Below are 18910 nucleotides of genomic sequence, written 5' to 3' on the forward strand. Positions count from 1 at the left end.
TAGGCAACTAGGGACATTTTGAACGAATATAGGATATTTATTAAGAGTTCCTCTCGTCCTGCTGCTTATTCCCTACCTGAAGTCAGAAGCCTGTGATGTCCCAGACAGAATTGGCTGCTATGGAGATGATTAAGATTTCACAGGGGATTGAGATTCCAAGTGCCAAACAAAGCATCAATACACTTTTTGAAAAAAGGCCTTTAGAACTAAAAAGGGAGAAGGGAAAACATGCACATGATAACATACTGATTTGGAAATCATATCAGAAAGCTGCATTTCACTTCCAAGCTGCACAGCTACACTGGAATTTGAACATATTGTGCAAGAGGTGACCAAAGCCCAGAGATGACACCTAAGATGTGCAGAATCCAGGCAGTGTGATGTCCAAGAAGTATGAACACAGAAACAAAACAGACAGGGAAGAAAGAGCACACTCAGCTATAGAACACAGAATGCACCCAAAACTTAGAAAAGGGAATGTATTTATAAAAGAACATGCATGCAATTGGCCACTGCCCTTTGTACAAAAGCTAGGTACAAGATGTATTCAAGAAATACTCAAGAATCCCCTATGATGGTGCCAGAATTTACAATGATTGTATTCTTACAAAAGGCATGCTACATTCTTACAACAAAAGCATATTACTAACGTGCTGCTACAGCTTCCATGGGCATGGATCTGTGGACTGGTTGGTTGCTCTTTCAAATTTGTCCTTTGCTTTATCTTCACATTTTTTCTGCAGCCCAAGGTTTTTCAGGTTATCTCAGTGCTGCCTTGAACAGTGACAAAGAGCCAGGGCAGAGTTATGTGATTCTCTGCCTCCTTCTCTCCCTTTATCAAGTAACCCATTTAGAAACAAACAGTGCAAGCACATTTCTAAAGCTATACATTATATACTGGCTCAACTAAAGAATTTGAGCACTGGCCTGCTAGTTGAAAGACAGGCCAAAAGAAATATTTTACAAGCTCCTAATTGAGGTAATGAAATATTATTGGTTCATTCTCTATGAACAAAACCAGACACTTCTAGCCTTGTCCTGAGCTGACACCAACATGCCACACATCAGACTGTGCAAGTGATCCAGAGCTGGGCTTCACTCTAGCTATAACCATTCCCAGATTAGGTTTGGCTTTGCTGCACTCCAAAATATCACCAGATTTTTATTACTTTTAATCACAATCCCACCTCATCACCTTGTTAAACATGAAAACTAGGGCAGAAATCTGCTTGGGGGAAAAGGAAAAAAAAAAAAAGGGGCTTATTGGCAGGGTCAGATGATAAAAAGGAATAAAGTGCAGTGTTAGCACAGCCCACAGCTGACAGCTACCATCTCTCCCCAGCACTGTTTGGGTTGTGGGATTTGGGAGGACGATATGGAAAAGACCCTACTGGAGAACAAAAACCCAGAAACTCTCTCTCTGCAAAGGGCAACTCAAGCTAGAAGGAAAGGTCCAAACCTCAGCCTATAAAGTACTTCCTAAAAGGCAAGCCACAGCACTTGGCAAGATTACTGCAAAAATATTTATCTTCTTGGCAAAGCACTTCCACCACTCACAGACAAACTAGCAAGACGATGCCTAGATAATCAGTCAGAAGCAATGCAGGGAAATAAGCTACAAGGATAAAGGAAAGGATCTCAAGTCTATCAAATGCCTAGTTTCTACATCATCCTGTCTTTGTTGAGAGGAGTTATCAGATTCCCTCAAAGGTACACAGTTACATCTCTGCAGCAGCACAGCAGAGATGTTTTGGCTGGGCACCTCAGCTTGCCACACTTCACATCTGCAAATTCTAATACCTCATGCTTTCCCAAGTCTCTTCCAGTCCTGGTAGCAGTCCAGGTGGCAGGGGAGAAAACAAATGCTATTAAGGATTCCAAGATGAGAAGAAGGAATTGACAGCAATTCACTAAAGAACAGAGCTAACTCCAAAATTAGCTAGTTGGCATGTTCCTGGCCAAATCTAAAGGGAATGGCAGAGCTGAAAGGGCAACACTGAAATAGTAAGAGGCAATTTGTGTACTTCATGCCCAAGACTGAACAGCAGAATTTTACAGGAAGGTTTGTACCAAGCAAGTAGCCACAGGGGAGCCTTGACTCAACCTCCACTGGCATCAGCAGAAATATCACCATTACCATGAAGCTGTCTGCAATCGCTATTGCAGACAGGAGGCCTACAAAATCACTGGCTTCTTGTCCTACCTTTCATTCTGTTGAAGGCAGGTGACCAGGTTCTGTTTTAGAAACCAGACACAACTCATGGCCTTAAAAAGCAATACTGGTATCACCTTCATTTCCTCCTGTTTCTGCTGCTCTCTTAGCCAACAACACACATCACCAGATCAAGTTTAGTTTCAGCAGCTGTAAGCTACACAAAAGGAACCAGGGAAAATCTTTATGGAGGAAATAATATGCAATTTTCTAGCTGAACACCTTTTAAAATGTAATGACAGAAAATAAAATCCTGCATCTGTGCTCAGCAATAACAATCTGTACACGCACAGTAACAATATGACACTTGGAATAAGCAAGACCCAGAAAAAAAAATAGAGCTTACCCAGGCGTCCAAATCCACAGGCTTGGAATACAGAGAGCACAAGATAGAAAGGAAGAGAAAGAGAAGAAAAAGGGAAATCAGTGATTTTTGGAGGTTGCCTGCTGCTGTGCAATATAGTTTTTAGGATGACAAGTTTAGCAAAGTTCCTTTAAAATGACAAGCATTTTAAGCAATGCAGTGCTGTCCCCTGTAGGGAACTATGCTGTTAAAGCAAAACAAAAGCACATGCACCCCCTAACCCAAAGCCAGAGCAAAGTCCCCAGAGCCTGCTGCAGGACCCCATTTAGGGTGGGAGCTAAGCAAAGGCAGCTGGGAAACAGCCAGTTCCAGGGAGCCATGCAAGGCGCTGCACAGTGTTAGAGATGCTGATACACAACATGCACCAGAGAATGTGGCAGTGCTGGGCACACTCAAAAGGAGGTGGTCAACAACTCTGCCACTTCCAATCATGTGCAAAGAGCAAGTAATCTTTTAAAGGGCATTTTTGAATGCACAAGCTGACCTACACAGCAAGTCACCTTCTTCCATGCACAATTTCAAAGAGACATTCCTGACAGAAAGCCAGTTTACTGATCAGGTTCCCAACCAGATTCCCCTCCACAGGCAACTGAAAACCTCTTGAGTGCAGAGTCCAAACCTCTGTCAAAACCAAGCTGCCTCCACCTGCTCCTTCTATTTAAGCCTATTTAAGTGTGCAGACAAGCAGATAAAGCAGGTTGCAGTATTGCCTCTTCTTTGCTTGTTACTACTTTTTACTTACACAGTAACACAGCAGCAGCAAAGCAAGTACAAGATGATAAACATTTCATGCCCATAACCACCTCCTTTTGAAGCCAAGGCATTTATGAGGCAGGCACAGCTCTCATTTGCTGTAAAGGGCTGCAAGCTTTCCCTGCCTCTCAGGGCTACCTTCAATCAGCAGCACATTGGCTAAGCAGGAACTTCAGAATGGCTGGCCTTTTTTCATTATGATTATTTATTTGAGGGGAGTTGACAGGGCACAAAGAACTTTCCTCTTGGTCATAGTTCACTGCCAGAAGGAGCAGACGGTGGAGGGTAATATTTTTATGGGATGTGTCATCATTTTAATGGCACAGAGTGACTACTTCAGGTAACTGAGGGATGATGTGTTACCAGATATGTGTGTCATCCATCCTCATCCTTTGTACCAGCTCAGAGGGTTGGAACTGAACATCTACATTTCAATTGAGGGAAGCCAATCCCCCCCTTTCTGCAGACATGTTTGATATAGCAGCATCAACTCCTTAGCCAAACAAACCAATACACAACAGGTGTTTACTGGTAATCACTGACCAATTTTGACAGAAGCCTGATTTGAGTAACATTTTTCTTCCTGATGATTTTTACAGTCAGAATAGATGTGCTTAATTTTGTTTTTACATTTTGGCAATTGCAAGTTTGTCCATCCTCAGCAGATGGACAGGAGGAACACAACACTCTATGTGGTGCCTGCTATTTTTTCAGCAGGTAGGTCATGCACAACACTAACTCTTCACTGGATGTACATCTGTCATCCCTGGGTGCCTGAGCCATGAACTGACACATTCCTGGTGGACAAACACTCTTATGACAAAAGAAACAAAAGGTACTAACTCAGTGGTACTGGACAGGGGTTGAGAAGGAGAGCAAGGACAAGGAAACACCCCTATGACATATGTGCCCCATAAGACACAATGCACAGCAGCAGAATTAGGGTTTTAGGGAATATAACACTGTTACTAATCACAGAGTATCTCTCCTGCAGGTACTGCCAAAGCCTCTAATTCTGTTAACCTTCAGGAAAAGGAAAAGTGATTACTCCAAGAATAGGAATAGATACACTCCATTGAATGGAAACAGGAAAATCAGAATGTGTAGTAGTACATATTGCTGCACTAGCAAAAAAAAACCCTGATTAAATAAAATACACTAATAAAATAATACAAAAATGAAAATTCAAGAGGACTACTGGTTGAAAGTTTTGCTAACTTCTTAGCCTGTGCCAACATCTCTTTGCAGACCTGCATTTACCAGTTTTGATAACAAGACACACAGCTATTCCATCAATATTTCTGAAGTTTAAGCAATCCATTTACGAAATGAGCAATATCTGGTTTCATTGCAGCGTAAGTGAGCTTCACTTTCAGCTCCCAGATGGCAGCTTAAGGGTTTTATAATTTCAGCCCTAGGATACAAGTCATCTTTCAACACCCTTGGTCAATACTTCTGAACTCTTCTGCTGAAAAGGTTTTTTTTTTTCTTTTCCAGGTAACCCACAGGACAGCAGGAATCAGAATAAATACTGGACTTAATTGTTTGAGGTCAAAACCCAGTAAAGATATTTGTCCTAATTGTATCACAAGCAAAAGGGTACTGAAACAGGACCCCAGGCCAAACCAGCAGCCTCTGTCCTAGGGATTCATACGGACACTTGGGGAAGACTCTGGCTGGATATGCAAACTATGCAAGTAATACATCTGTGCTTCTGAAAGTTTCACATTTGAGCATTGATTATTCAGGCAGGGGATGCCTTCCCACATACATATCAACTTTCAATGGAATCAAGAAAACAGTGCCAAAATCATATTTCACTCATAAGGGCAATTCCCAGCTACTTTTCCCAGACTCAATACACTACATCACCCTTACACATCATGCACACCACTCAAGTCTGTCACACTCTGGGAAATGTAAAAATGGCAATGAGCAATCAAAACACAGTTCTGTGATTGGCACAGAGGGAGGAAGGATCAGCACAGGGCAGCAGCCTTGGAAGGACAATGCCTTTGTTACCTGACTGGAACCAGCCTCCCCCTAAAGCCCATTTCCTTGCCATAGTCAATAACTCTGTCACAGAACAGATTTCACTGCAGTGTGACCAATGACTCAGGAATCCAGACTACCAGCTTGGGAGAGATCTCCTACTTAAGAACTCAACACAAAGTATTTTTAGGGGCACTGCCAGCTTTGGGAGCGGAAGATAGAGTGGGAGATGCGAGAAATGAGAGGCAGCAGGTGCCCAAAACCCAAGACAGCTGTTGGCAACAACTTTTGCACTCATGTCAGTATCTGAAGAACTCTGCAGCACATATTCCAACATCTTGATGGCCAGACTTCATCACTGAATGAGCAAACAGTCATTTCTTCTTAAAGCAATAACCCAGCTCTAAATTTATCATGGTCTACAATGACAGGAATTCAAGTACTTTAAGAATATATCTAGACATTCAGTAGCCACCCCAGACTCTTCAACTCTTCCAGTTTAGTGAAAAATTGAAGTCGTATCAATATTAAATGTAATGAGAGTCTGAGATGTAACTAACTGACAATAGAGAGAGAGAAGGAAGAGTCACTGAACAGCAATCAATTTTGAGGAAAGGCTGTGACAAAATTGTTTAACTCCAGTGCACACAGACCATGCACAATTCTATAAACATGAAGATGGGAAGCAGCCAAAAAAACCTTGGCCCTTTTGCGATTCAGGGACAACTGCATCCTAATACTTATGGCACAGCTACAAATAGGTTTGCAATGGTGACCGTTCATGGTTTTCATTTAAAACAAAATTAAGAGAAACCTATTTTATAAATTCCAAAGTAAACCATCTGCTTTCATTGCTTGCTTTAATATTCCAGCATATTTCCACATTCTCCCTTTCTCATCACCATTTCTACACATGCATACATACAGTTTTCATTTTGTAGGCTGCCAACAGACAAGGCATTCCATGGTTTTAGAAATCTTGCAGAACATAGGTTCTCTAGAGATGTCTGCTCAAGATGCTTATTTCTGATAGTGAGTCAACAACTTGCTCTAAATTTTTACCTTCTTGCTTAAATTCCTACTCTGCCTATTAGACTTAAGAATCTCCAAGTCCCTGACCAATTTAGTACAAGAAAAACAAACCAACAACCAAAACTTCAAGAAAGGTCATAATGAAATTCTGTATTAATTGTGACTTTCTATCCCAGAATATATTTCAGACTGAGTCAATGAGGTATTTCTCTAGAAATGAAGGCCACTCAACTCTTCTTGGATTATTTCTAGTTCATAATCATTAACGCAGACTCCCATTACACTAGCCTAAGGGTGGCATATGGCTTTCTAGGGATAGGACAGACGGGGGAAATAACAGTTATGCATGCCTACATCCCCATCTCATTGCTGTGCCTGCATATGGGGACAGAGCTCTCTCTTGCCAGATTCCTAAATACCAAATATATTAGCTTTTGAGTCAAACATAATACCTCATGGACAACCACCAATTTTGTTTCGAAAAAAATCAAGATGGCATTCATAATCAACCAAGGTGCCTTCAAGCAGAAAAAATTATGAACCCTGTGCATTCAGAAGGAATTCCCATTCCACATTTGCTCTCATTCACTACACACATTTTTACCTGCCACTGAACAAAACAGGCATTTATAGGCACCAGCCAATGGATACAGGCTAGCACAGTAAAATGAATATGAATTTCCTGCCACCAGATTAGAAACCTATTTTTTTAAATTTAAAAATTGCTATCTCAAATACTATACAGTTTAAAAGAAATGCAGCTGACTTTGGAGCCGCTTTTTAATACAGAGAACCTGTTGTAATTACATACTTTAGTAAAAAAAATTTGAAAGCCTTCAGCCATGTTCGTGCATCCTCTGTCTATGGATTCTTCTGCAGGTGGAGAATCAGGTGCACTTTCAAACAACACAGCTTGTTTTTACCCCTCTGACAGCCTTGTAAATTTTCTTCTTTGCCCTGTTCTTTCATCCTAGACATACACAAAGCACACTTTAACACAGTCTTACAGAGTCAGTATCATTCTGGGGGCAGATTCCAAGCTACCAACTTGCCAAGGTGCATGTGGTAAAGACATAGAGTAACTAACATTTAGTATAAATCAGGTGGATTCCAAAGCCTTACTGGAAGGGCCACATAAAGCATAGGGGACTCAAAATAAATGGTCTGGGGTAGGTCCACATACATAATCACATTTGTAGTAAGGTGTTACCTATGAAATAAAAACACATGGATAATGAGAGACTACCCAGGAAATTAAAAGCATAGAAATGAGGAACTTGATCTCAATCTCCCTTATTTCTCTGATCACTTAAGACACACAGGCAGTCAGCAGTAAATCTCCCTACAAGCAATTCCGAAAAGGCACCTCCATGTTCATTCACCTGCAGCACTCCCTACATCCTAGGCCACAGTCAGTGTTTATGAAAAGGTTGTGAATTAAGTTGTGGTTTTGAGCTACAGACAAAACGTCCACTAGAGACTCTGATTCTTGCTTCCAAAGCACTTGCAACCCACTTTGTGTTTTAGGAAGAGAATATAGTGGCTCTCAAATACACGCACTCTCAACTCCTCTCAAGGCTGCGATAAGAGAAAACGCTGCAAGGTTGCATCTTTTAATGAAGTCCAAGTGTATCATAATAAAATCATCTGCAAAAAGAAGAGTGTAGATTCAGCAACAACAAGGATTTCAGGTTATTGCAAAATCACATTCTTTATTTTTACATTGCAATCTCCAGGGCATGACTGTATCAAAAGCAACTCACAAAACTATGTCACTGCCAGCAGAATTTTGATTTCCATTTGATGGGACAATTTGCAAAGAGCAGTTTGCCCATTGTGCAAATGCTTAATGCTTCTAAAAACTACCATAATTCAGAGCTGATTCAATGACCCTTTTCTGGGCAATGCAACACACTCTTGCTTAAGGCAGTTGGCTTGGAAAATTCAGGGTAGGAAGAGAGCATTTTCTCCTTCTGTGAAGGAGCAGTACCTGGAAGTCTATCAACAAGGATCTTGAAGCAAGTCTTGCTATTATAAAGAAGGTGGTATAGACCAGGTGCAGATTTAAGCAGTTTGAGAAACTTTCCTTAGGAAAAGAAAACACTCAGTGAAGCTCCTGAAGCTCAAAAATTGTCACATGCTAAGTATTTATTTCTGGACCTTTTAATCAAAAGCAAGAAGCTTGAAATCTAGCTTTAAAGTAGGGTATGTTGTAAATACAGCAGTCAGACAACCTGAGAGAGTCAAGATTCATGCTCCATGAGTTTGCAAATTTAAAGAGTCAATACAACATAGCATCACAGAACCCTGAAGACAGATTGCTATATTTATTGTAGTAGATACTAGTTACAAACATATCTCCACTCTGTTTGCTCTGTAATTATAGTTGGGACACATATAATCATTTATTTTCTGTAGACTCCTTTTGTATGTTACACCTCCAAAGTCAATGAAAGTAATTTTAAGAACCTGTTGATTGATTGATTTATTGATCAAATAAGTTGGCCAGTGCAATAGGCTGGAAATAACCAGACAGGCAAGTGATCTGATAAATATTCCTGGAAACTAGTCACTATAGGCACTGAAGGTCAGCAGAAAAGAAACTCTTGAAGGCAGGTTCAGGTTTCTTTTAGAATCTATATTAACAGTTGGACTACAGCTTCATTCCTTATGCAGGCCTGCTTGGTCAAGTGCACTCCCCAGCCAAATGTTTGAGATAACTCTGCAGAATCCAACGTTAGCTATCAAATTCAGGAGAAGCAATTGGTAAAAGTGCAGGTCCTATTACCAGAAACAATGTGAGAAGAAAGGGGGGGATGAGGGTCTTATACATAGTTTTAATCAGGAAGCAAATACTTCTCTCAGACCAAGGGCATGAAAGGAACCCAGGCAGAGGATCATCTTTCACAGCTTCCAGTGTTGGCAGCTGTTTTTTGGTGATTTTGTGGTCAGGCTTCACCAAAGCTTTCACTGAGTTCCAACTGCAAGAAGCAGATCATGCCCCTGGCCAGCACTGAAAACCACAAACTCATCTATCAAGTATTCACTGAGATGGTCTATTTTTTTTCTTGTGGATTTAATTGCGATTTAATGAGGTTTTCAAAGAAACATGTTGGCAGCTTATCATAAAACTAAGCTGAACACATCTTGTACTCCTTTTACCCTGTCCGCTCAGTTGTGTGAAGAACTGTCATCCAACTCAAGCAAGAGGCAAATTAGGTTTTAACTCCATTGCATAGGAGTGGTTTCCTATGAGGAAAAGGCACACTAACAAAGCAGGAGGCAAAGAAAAAAAGCTTTCACTACCACCGTTATTTGCACCATATTTTAGATAATCCTTTGGCACTGTGGTTTTGGGGAGTTTACTTTTATCCCCAGGAATTAAATGTCCATGGATGTCAATAGGTTCTTCCACAAGAATAAAATTCTAGCAGGAAAAACACACATTCAAGTTCAGCCAAAATAAATTAGCCAGATCAAATTCACAATCTCTCATAACCTCTCAACATTTCTGAAAATAAATGCCACTCAACAAAACAACCTTTAAAATAAAAACCTTAAAATGTCTATTTATCTCAGAATATTATCCTTCCTGCCTGTCATATATTATATATTACATCCATATAAAATCAAAAGAAAAATCCACTCAAAGAAACCAACACTCTAATGCTCCCCTTTTTCATTTAATGTTTGTTATACACCCACAGAGATCTTAAAACATTTTAAAGGATCAAGCTCTCCCTCTCATTAGTACCACCATCACGTTGCTCTGAACTGTGGACATATAACCTTTTGCACCTTTTCACTCTATTGAATCAATCTCCCCTGGCAACTTCTGGTGTGGCACTCTGCTCCTCCTGCCTCCGGCTCCTCTTCCCTCACTAATTCTGTGTTCAGAACTGTGAAGCACAAAATTAGACATTTCAAATTAAGCAAGGAGAGAGAACGAGAGAACCTTATTAAATCAACATTAGCATCAGAGTGTCTTTAAAAGAGAAACTCAATTGCAAAATATTACTTGTCTCTATAAAGCTCTTTACATTGACAGAAAGGAGACAAGCAGCAGATGAACTGACCTTCCTCCAGACCCACCTTCCTCCTCATGCTGGTCACAGAGCTCAAGCTGTGAATGCAGGATTCTTTTCAGACCATGCCCCCAAGGAAAAAAAGCCCATCTTGAACTCACAAGCTTTGGAATTGCCATGTAAAAACGACAAGATTTACTAACATGATGTTGGGGAAGAAAACTGCACACACCAAATAGGGAACCAACACACAAAAGCAGACTCCCTTCTCCTTCCAAGCTTTCCACAACACTGGTTGTTCTCAAGTCACTTCACAAGTTACAGCCAATTTCTTACAAGACAAAGAGTCATTGCAAGTTTTAGTTTCCATTTTCAGTCCCCAAAAACCAAAACTACTGACATGGTGATGATCAGCATACTCTGTTCCAAAACACCTCAGCTTTCTGAATGCAAATCTCTAGCTGTTGACCTGACACCCTTACACTCTTTTTCAAGATAAATCACTGGAGTATCATACCATTCCCCTGTGAGGGATAATTAGACATGTTGTTAAAGACAGAAATCACCTCTAATACTTCATAGTCTTTAAACATGACTTTTATTTGGCATTTCATAATGAGGAGTTGATATTTGCACCTTGTGTCAACAGAAGGAGTGCACACACCTCACACCATTGAGCAGCAGGCTATGGACTTGTCTGTCAGGTGCTACCTAAAACAGGGAGTGTCTTGGCACTGTCTTGTAGGGAGGGTTTGCAATGTGTGCTGCTACAGTCCTGCAGAAACAAATCCTACTGAAACAATTTAAGAACAAAAACCGCATATTTCAAAACTACTTCAATTAATTAAAATCAGTGTTCAGAGTCCCCATTTAGCTAGGGAATATTATCCTAAGGACAAGCAACACACAATTAAAGCTCAGTTTCTGATAACAGCACAAAGCTTTCAAAGCATTTTGGGGAAAACAGACACTACCCAAACAGAAATGGAAGCTGAAGTTTTTGATATCTCTAGTCCTACAGTGCAATGGAAACTTCTGTAGCATTCAGACATTGCTGAAAACTCTGCATTTTGCCAACAGGTTTCTAAGTGCAGACTCCATACCAATAAATGGCAGTTTGAAAAGCCAGAGGTCATGAAAATGACCACTTCCTCATGTGACAACCATGCTTACATGCCATCAACTAAGCACTGGACAAAGCACTTGCTACACCAGGATAAAGACAAAGTGCACCAAGGAAACAGCAAGGAGAAGGAGGATAAAAATAACACCCACAAGAACTAGTGACCAAACGCTAACTTGGTTGTTAAAGCACTATTAGACATCCTTGTTTCATAAAGCAAAATGCTTCATTTACACCTCAAAGGGCAACAATAGCCATACAAGACTGCTTGGAGTCTTCCAAAATTAAAGGGTCACAGGAAAACAAGCAATTTAGCATTCAATTATAAAAGCTGAAAAATGGGAAAAACAGAAAAGCCAGAACGATGCACTGAACCTGCTGTCCTAGGTCAGTTCTCGATGGTGACCCAGGCTGGTAAAAAGTCTTTACCAAAATATACTGAACTGCCTGCTAGACACCTTCCAGGAAAGGACCACACCAAGCAAAAACTGAAAATATTTTTTTTCTGTTCTCTGCTGCATCTAGTTCTCCTCTAGCCTTTCACTGGCAGACTGACACAGAACTACAAGAGCCCTCCTGTTGCCTGCAAGTCACATCCCTTGCATTTGAAGGGGTTATCACATAGTCCCTTTAATTCAGTAGAACAGTAACTACAGTCATCAACTAAAGTAATTAGATGACATTCTGGTGCCCAACACTTTCAGATCTTTAATGCCTCCATTCTGAAAAATTTTCAGAAAACAATCAATGTATACAAACCACACAGAATGTAGAACTAAAAGACCAAATAGGAGATAACTTGTGCAACTTCTACCATCTAATTCTGTTTCTTACAAGTCATTAGTCATTCTGATAACTCAGCATATACCAGCCCCACAAGCTGAGATAACTAGGTATTTAAAGTTACTTATAACTGAAAACCTGGAAAAGCTTTAAATGAAAGACAAATCTTTAAAAACAAAAAGCATATAAAACACCAGAGGGTTCTGAGGGGCTTTGTTTTTGTCTACTACAAGTATACCATGCTATTCACCTTCAAAGATCTCAGTGAAAAATCAACACATGACAAGACTTTCTGAGATAACTACTACTCCAAGAAAACTAAAGCACAAGCAAGATACAACCATTTGTCCTGATTCATGCAGAAAATACCAGACAGGATCAGGACTGATAAGAGAGACCCAAACCACAGAAGCAACCAAGATTTTCACCATCCAATATTCAAGCAGATTACTGAAAGGAAAACAGTCATGGTGTACTGATGCTTGCATGTTAATATCCTTCCAACAGGGCACTATCAGAAAATTATCTCAAAAGATCCAGGTATAATGGAATGAATGGTTACACTCATTTGAGATGAAGGGAAAGAGCTGGAGCAGGAAAAAAGCAATCCCTATTTCATTCTGAAATCTCTAAGAGATTCAGGAAGCAGCAGGAAGGGTGGAGAGCCATCCACCAAATCCAGGTAACTCATATTGCTTGCAGTGATTAACTCACTCTGGGTGTCAGCCTGCCACCTTCTACTGCCAGCATGGAAAATCCAGTGTAAGTACTGGGAGGATTCTGAAGAAGGGAACAGAAACACCGGAAAAGAAGATACAAGACAGACACAAAGCAAAGCTAAGAGTCACAGCAGCCTTTCTTTTCAGTAATAACTACTGGCTGTAGCACTTATCCCACTTTGGAAACATCAGTAAAATGGACCTGTCTCATCAGCGCTCATTTTTTCAAGCAGTAAATCCAGAATTAATATTCACGGGTTCTGTGACTGACATAATTGCAATTTAAAAAGGGCAATTAATCATCAGCCACACTGGTGGCTGACTTGCCAGGCTGGGATCTTTCCTCTCCACACCTGCCAACAAACTCACAGGAGGCAAAGGCATCGCATGAGCACAAAGCCAGGATGTGCCGCTCTCCCTCTTACCCCAACCCCAGGCTTATGGGGTTTGTTACTATTTTTTTTCTCCCATGCCTGCCCCACTGGGATAAGTCACCCACTCATTTCTGCAGCAATCCCTTTACAATGTCTAACCAATCTATCCTTATGTGGACAAGGAAAGCTTTTTCCACATTGCACCTCACTCATGTCAGCCAAGAGTGAGGCAATGGAACTCCATCACCTCCACCCTGAAGTTCTCATCTCCCTGTTTTCCTCTGTATCTTTTTTTTTTTAAAGAGTGACATCTCAATCCCAATCTTATTTGAAAAGTGAATTATGAAGGTGAGAGCACAGCTCCAGAGAATCAGATAACATAGGCAGATGATGGAAACATCAAACCTGGCAAGTAGATTTTATTAGATGAGTCAGAAAAGCCACTGAGTCAGTGCTTACTTCTGTGCTCCTATGGGAAGGTTTTCAGGCAAGTTGTAAACAAAACCAAAAACCCAGCAACTGTTCTGGGTATCAGTTCTGTCACTTTAAATTCTTTCTATGGGAGCATCCATTGCCTGGTATGAAAGGTGTTTCAACCAACAGCATTTAGAGAAGAGAGATTTGGGAATTTGTCAGCCATGTTCAGGTTCCCAGAAAGAAAGGTCCAACACTACTACTATAGGGTAAGTATATAACCTCTTTAGGAATTACAGTTCCTCCTGAGAGGAAGAAAGGCAAACTGACCACCATATTATGCCAGTCTACTTATCTGGGAAGTACATAAACCACTACAGTGGTAAGTACTACAGAAAACAAGTATGAGATTGATGGTAAGATTTAGAGCTTAGCAAGCTGCGAGATCTTCAAGTAACATACTTAACACTATGTCCTTGGGCCAAAGAAAATATATAACATACTTCTAGGCCAAAGGAATCTTGCTCAAACAAGTGCCACTGCTGCCAGCCAGGTGCAGTAGAGACAGAGAATGTATGTTGTAACACAAGCTGTACAGTCCTCCCTTCCTCATTCTGACAGTCAGCAATCAGAAATTGCCTTCATCATAACAATACAAAGGAAAAAAATTCAGTGCTTTTGTATGTGAAAAAATGTAATTTCAATCCTAAGAATTCAGTCAGGATAGAAGCAGGAGCACAATTACATACTGCACTTCTTGGCCAGAGTTCCAAACAAAGGTAGTTGGCAGAACATCTCTGCCAGCAGATAACTCCAACAAATGGCCTCATTTCCATCTATTATAAGACAATACATAGGTTTTGCTTCTTCATACCATCTTCATTTCTATCAGGTCCCTCTCAAGATTTGCTCTCTTTTTGACACAGGCTCCAGGTGCTCTTCATCCACAAACCTCAGCGCATCATTGCAAGTTAAATGAGGTGCCTCCAACCCAGTCCTCTCAGCTTCGTGAAACTAGGGAAATACAATTATGAGACCCCTCTGGATTTTCCTGCCTTCATATTGCAAGGGTTTAGAAATCCTTTACAGATGACTTTATTCCCAAACAGACCTTTACCTTTCAATGACACCAGTATCATATTGGCCACATAACCTCTACTCAGATCAGGCTGACCTTGTCCTCTCCTTTAACAAAATCACTCCTTAGAAAACAACTGTATGGTGTTAAGAAACAGCAAGTATTTCACTCAAGTATGCATCTTCTCTCAATTCAGGAGTAAATACCCTGAATCTCTGTTTCCTCACAATGACTGGCTAAATCAATAATTTTTACTGGGCTCTTCTGCTCTCTGAGAGGGTGTTTACCGAAAAGAGACAGTAACAAAGCAGGAAGACGGAGAAAAAAAAAAAGATAAATACAAAGAATCTTTTTTAAACACAAATAGGGTTCATGGGCTGCTGCCCAGGATCACTGATGCTTCATTTCTTGCATTTCTTCGAAAGAAAAACAAACACTTACGTTTCCAAATTTTCCCAATTCCTGTAAGCTTAATGCCTCCAATCAGCACTTGTTCACATCTTTATCTTCAAGCCAGTATTATGAAGTTTTGATAAGCTTTTTCCTTCCCAACGTCTCTCACTCCACACGGATAAAAACCACTAATAGAAGACTGAGACCAAAATCCTTGCCTCTTCTATTGCCTACATTTAGCAATCAGCAACTGTCTGAGTATTGTGAGACCCAAAGCACTGCCATGTATTACACACTTATCTCTGCAAAACCACCCTGCACAAGTGACAACTTCCAGGCAGGGGGGAGGGGGAGTTGTGCAGCCTTGTGATAATTAAAGCATAGACGAGTGTCACTGCTGTAGATAATTATGCATTAGCAGTGAAATTACTTAATGGAATTAAATAATCTAAGCCAAATGCTTTGTTTTAAAGAGAATTTAGGGTCTGCAAAAGGTGTCCAACTGACAGCCCAGGAGTGCAAGAACGACAGTCTTCCATCATTCACAGAAACCACACAACCCAGCACAGCCTGGCAGGCTTCCACCTCCACCCAGGTAAAAAGAGAACAGAGGAAAAGCTCAGGAAAATTTCAACCTTCTCAGTCAGTCAGGCTCTGATCTGTCTGATGAGCACCCACACAGGGACCAGGCAGTCACTAAGCAGAGAGGAACAACTGACTGGGGTAATCTGAAAAAATAAACCAGCTCTGACAAAATGTGGTTCAAACCACAGCCCAGCCTCACAAGCACCCATAAGAAAAAATATTAATCAGTGTCAGTACAGATAAGACTCAACCAATAACAGAAACAACAGGATAAGTAGGTACATGGCCCACAATGAAACCATCTCCTCCCACCAAATCCACAAGGCCTTTCCCCATCCTCTCCTCTTGCCTCACCAATTGCTCACCTACACAACTCCCACCACTGGTCTCATCTAGATGCCTTCAACAGCATCTCCTGCTTGTTAGAACAAGGACTCTCAAAGTCAGTCAGAATTTATAAGGCAGCCATTTCATCTTTTGTGCTTCTCTGGCTACATTCCTTCCTAAAAGATGCTGAACGCTGGAGATTCTGCTGGGTCTGAAAGCCCTGCCAACACCAGGGCCAATTAGGAGTTTCAGGATGATGCATATTAAAGTTATTATGGGAGGCAGTTATGCAGGCAGAATAAATCTTAACTGAACCTTTAAGTGGTTTTTATAACTTGTTTCTACTTCTTGAAAACAGATGAAAAGATACAAATCTTCTGCCTAAGAATCTGCAGGAATTCCAGTCAACCACCAGCTTCTCTCTCAAAAGAAGATTCTGTGCTAAAAGTAATAATTCATTTCACCCAAGGCCAGCTAGATCATCGTTATGTTTTTAAGCTCCAAATTACTCAAATCAGTCAGAAACTTATCATGTCAGTGAAGACTGACCTGAAATACTACCTTTACAAAAAGCACTGCAGATACATTTCAAACTTCTGCTGAGAGAAACTCCATTTTTCTTCACTATTGGCCTTCTCAGTCTACAGAATCTGGTTGCAGATAGAGCCAAAGAGACAGAGATGAAATTGGAAATTTTTACAGAGCAGGCTTTGGAGAGTATCTCATTAGAAGGCCAGTGCATAGGTCAAACCATGGAATCGTGAATAGGATCTGAGGAATGAAGGCAACAATCCCCATTTTGATAGCAAACATGAGATGCCATTAGGACAGCACCTGCCACTCTCTTCCACCAATTCCAAAACTTGCTCTCAACAGCTGTTATCTACCCCTCCAAGAAACACTACTAGAAGCCAACTGGAGAGATGAAGAATAAAGAGAAATCAGAGGTGGCTCAGAACATACCATACCATTTGTGTGAAAACCTGCACTGTCTTCACAACTTTGTCCTCCCCTCTGTAGCCTGAACATGTAATGTCACAAATTCCAGATCTGTGTATTAAGCAGGAAAGAGAACTCCAGACAACATGATCAGAAAATAAAAGACAGAAGCAGTTTGTAAATTATGTCAGTACACAGTGGCCTCAAAACTCCAAGTGATGACAGACAAGGAGCAATATTCTTAAATTGAAAGAGAGCAAGTTTAGAGTACATATTAGGGAGAAATTCATTACTCGAAGGATGATGAAGCACTGTAACAGGTTGTCCAGAGAAGCTGTGGATGCCCATCTTTGGCAGCATTCAAAGCCAGGTTGGATGAGGCCCTGAGCAATCTGATCTAGAGAATCCCCATCCATGGTAGGACAGTTGGAATTAGATAACCCTTAGGGTCCTTTCCAGCCAAAACCATTCTGTGATTCTACAATTTCTGTAGGAAGCAATGAACTTCAAAAACTTAGTGTAAACCCATCCTGAAAAATATTATCGTAACTCTTGGAGAACCTAGAGTCAGAATGAAAACAAATAAACAAAAACTTTGAGACATTTCATCTGGTATGCAAGCAATTTGAGGGCTCAGCAGTTCCAGCTTCACCCCTGGAAAGAAGACTTCATGGGTGTCCCTTCAGTGCCACCTTCAGGAAATACTCACTGCTGCTTTCCAAGTGCTCTCGACACTGCTGGAAAATTGTATGAACTCAGCGAAGGCATCATCACTGGCAGGCAGCTGAGATACACATTAAAACACTTCAGTTCCAAAATAAGGGTATTACATCGAGAATCACATCCCAAAGAACTGTGAAGCAGACCACAGATGTGCTTGTTGTTGCAAGATCAATACACAGAGCAGTTGCTGCACTGAGCAGTGGGTTTGACCCCAAATAAGAAACTTAATTCATCTCCCAGATTCTGCATGAGGCAGGTGATAGATTTTCCCAGATCCTACATTCAAAGGGATATTGATGAGGACACACTGTTTATGGATTGTTTATCAGACTCCCTTTGCACCACCACACCTTAGAGAGGTTCACTTGAAAAGCCAAAAGACACTCTCCCTCAAAAATAATTATAAAAAAACAAGCTATCAAAACTGCTTTGGTAACAAAAGCAGAAAGTTTCATAAGAATTCAGAGTCAGTAATGAAGTGAAAACAATGTATGGGTCAAAAAACATTCTAATATTATTCATTTATTTATACACACACCTGCTCAAGATGTACCTTAAGCTTCTGGACAGTGTATTGACTTAGCAGTAGATGACATGAATTTTCAAGAAGGAAACTTAGCTCCCAATCACCCTGCATCATAGCACTTAGAATAAGCAGATGACTCGATGACCCGCACAGAGACCTAACCAAGCTCAACAGCAACATCTGCTGGGCAGCGAGCAACTCGAGGAAAGGAGTCTGATTACAGGAAAGTTGGTTACTCCTTCTCATAAACGTGTTAATTTGTGCTACAGTTTTAAAATGCCCAGTAAGATACATTTCTGGTACAAAAAGCAGATGTAACTTCTAAATAGATATACAAAAAAACAATGTAAAATTTTTCCTAAGCTTGAGTGTACATGTGGTCAGAAAAAAACTATCATCTATCATTATCTGCTCACCAAGATACTTCACAGTAAAACACAGAAATTAAGCGGGATTAAAATTCCTCTAAACTGGAGAAAATCTCTTCTGTCTAGCTGGTTCAATTACACCTGAAAACGCCCCTGGTACGCCTAGAGCTACTTTCTTTC

At 40.6% G+C, this 18910-nt stretch overlaps 1 protein-coding gene across 2 annotated transcripts in view; it reads right to left on the minus strand.

The window, feature by feature from the left end:
- Nucleotides 1-18910, minus strand: part of CHCHD6 (coiled-coil-helix-coiled-coil-helix domain containing 6) — a 109054-nt gene that overhangs the window by 74645 nt on the left and 15499 nt on the right. The window contains exon 5 of one of the 2 annotated variants that reach the window (XM_033071906.2): nucleotides 2559-2579. The exons of the other annotated variant lie outside the window; for it this stretch is intronic. Within the exon in view, the coding sequence (XP_032927797.1) occupies nucleotides 2559-2579 (21 nt within the window). The remainder of the gene's footprint in view (nucleotides 1-2558; nucleotides 2580-18910) is intronic. 2 annotated transcript variants of the gene reach the window in all.

This window comes from Catharus ustulatus, chromosome 13 (genome assembly GCF_009819885.2).
Source record: "Catharus ustulatus isolate bCatUst1 chromosome 13, bCatUst1.pri.v2, whole genome shotgun sequence".
Taxonomy (NCBI): domain Eukaryota; kingdom Metazoa; phylum Chordata; class Aves; order Passeriformes; family Turdidae; genus Catharus; species Catharus ustulatus.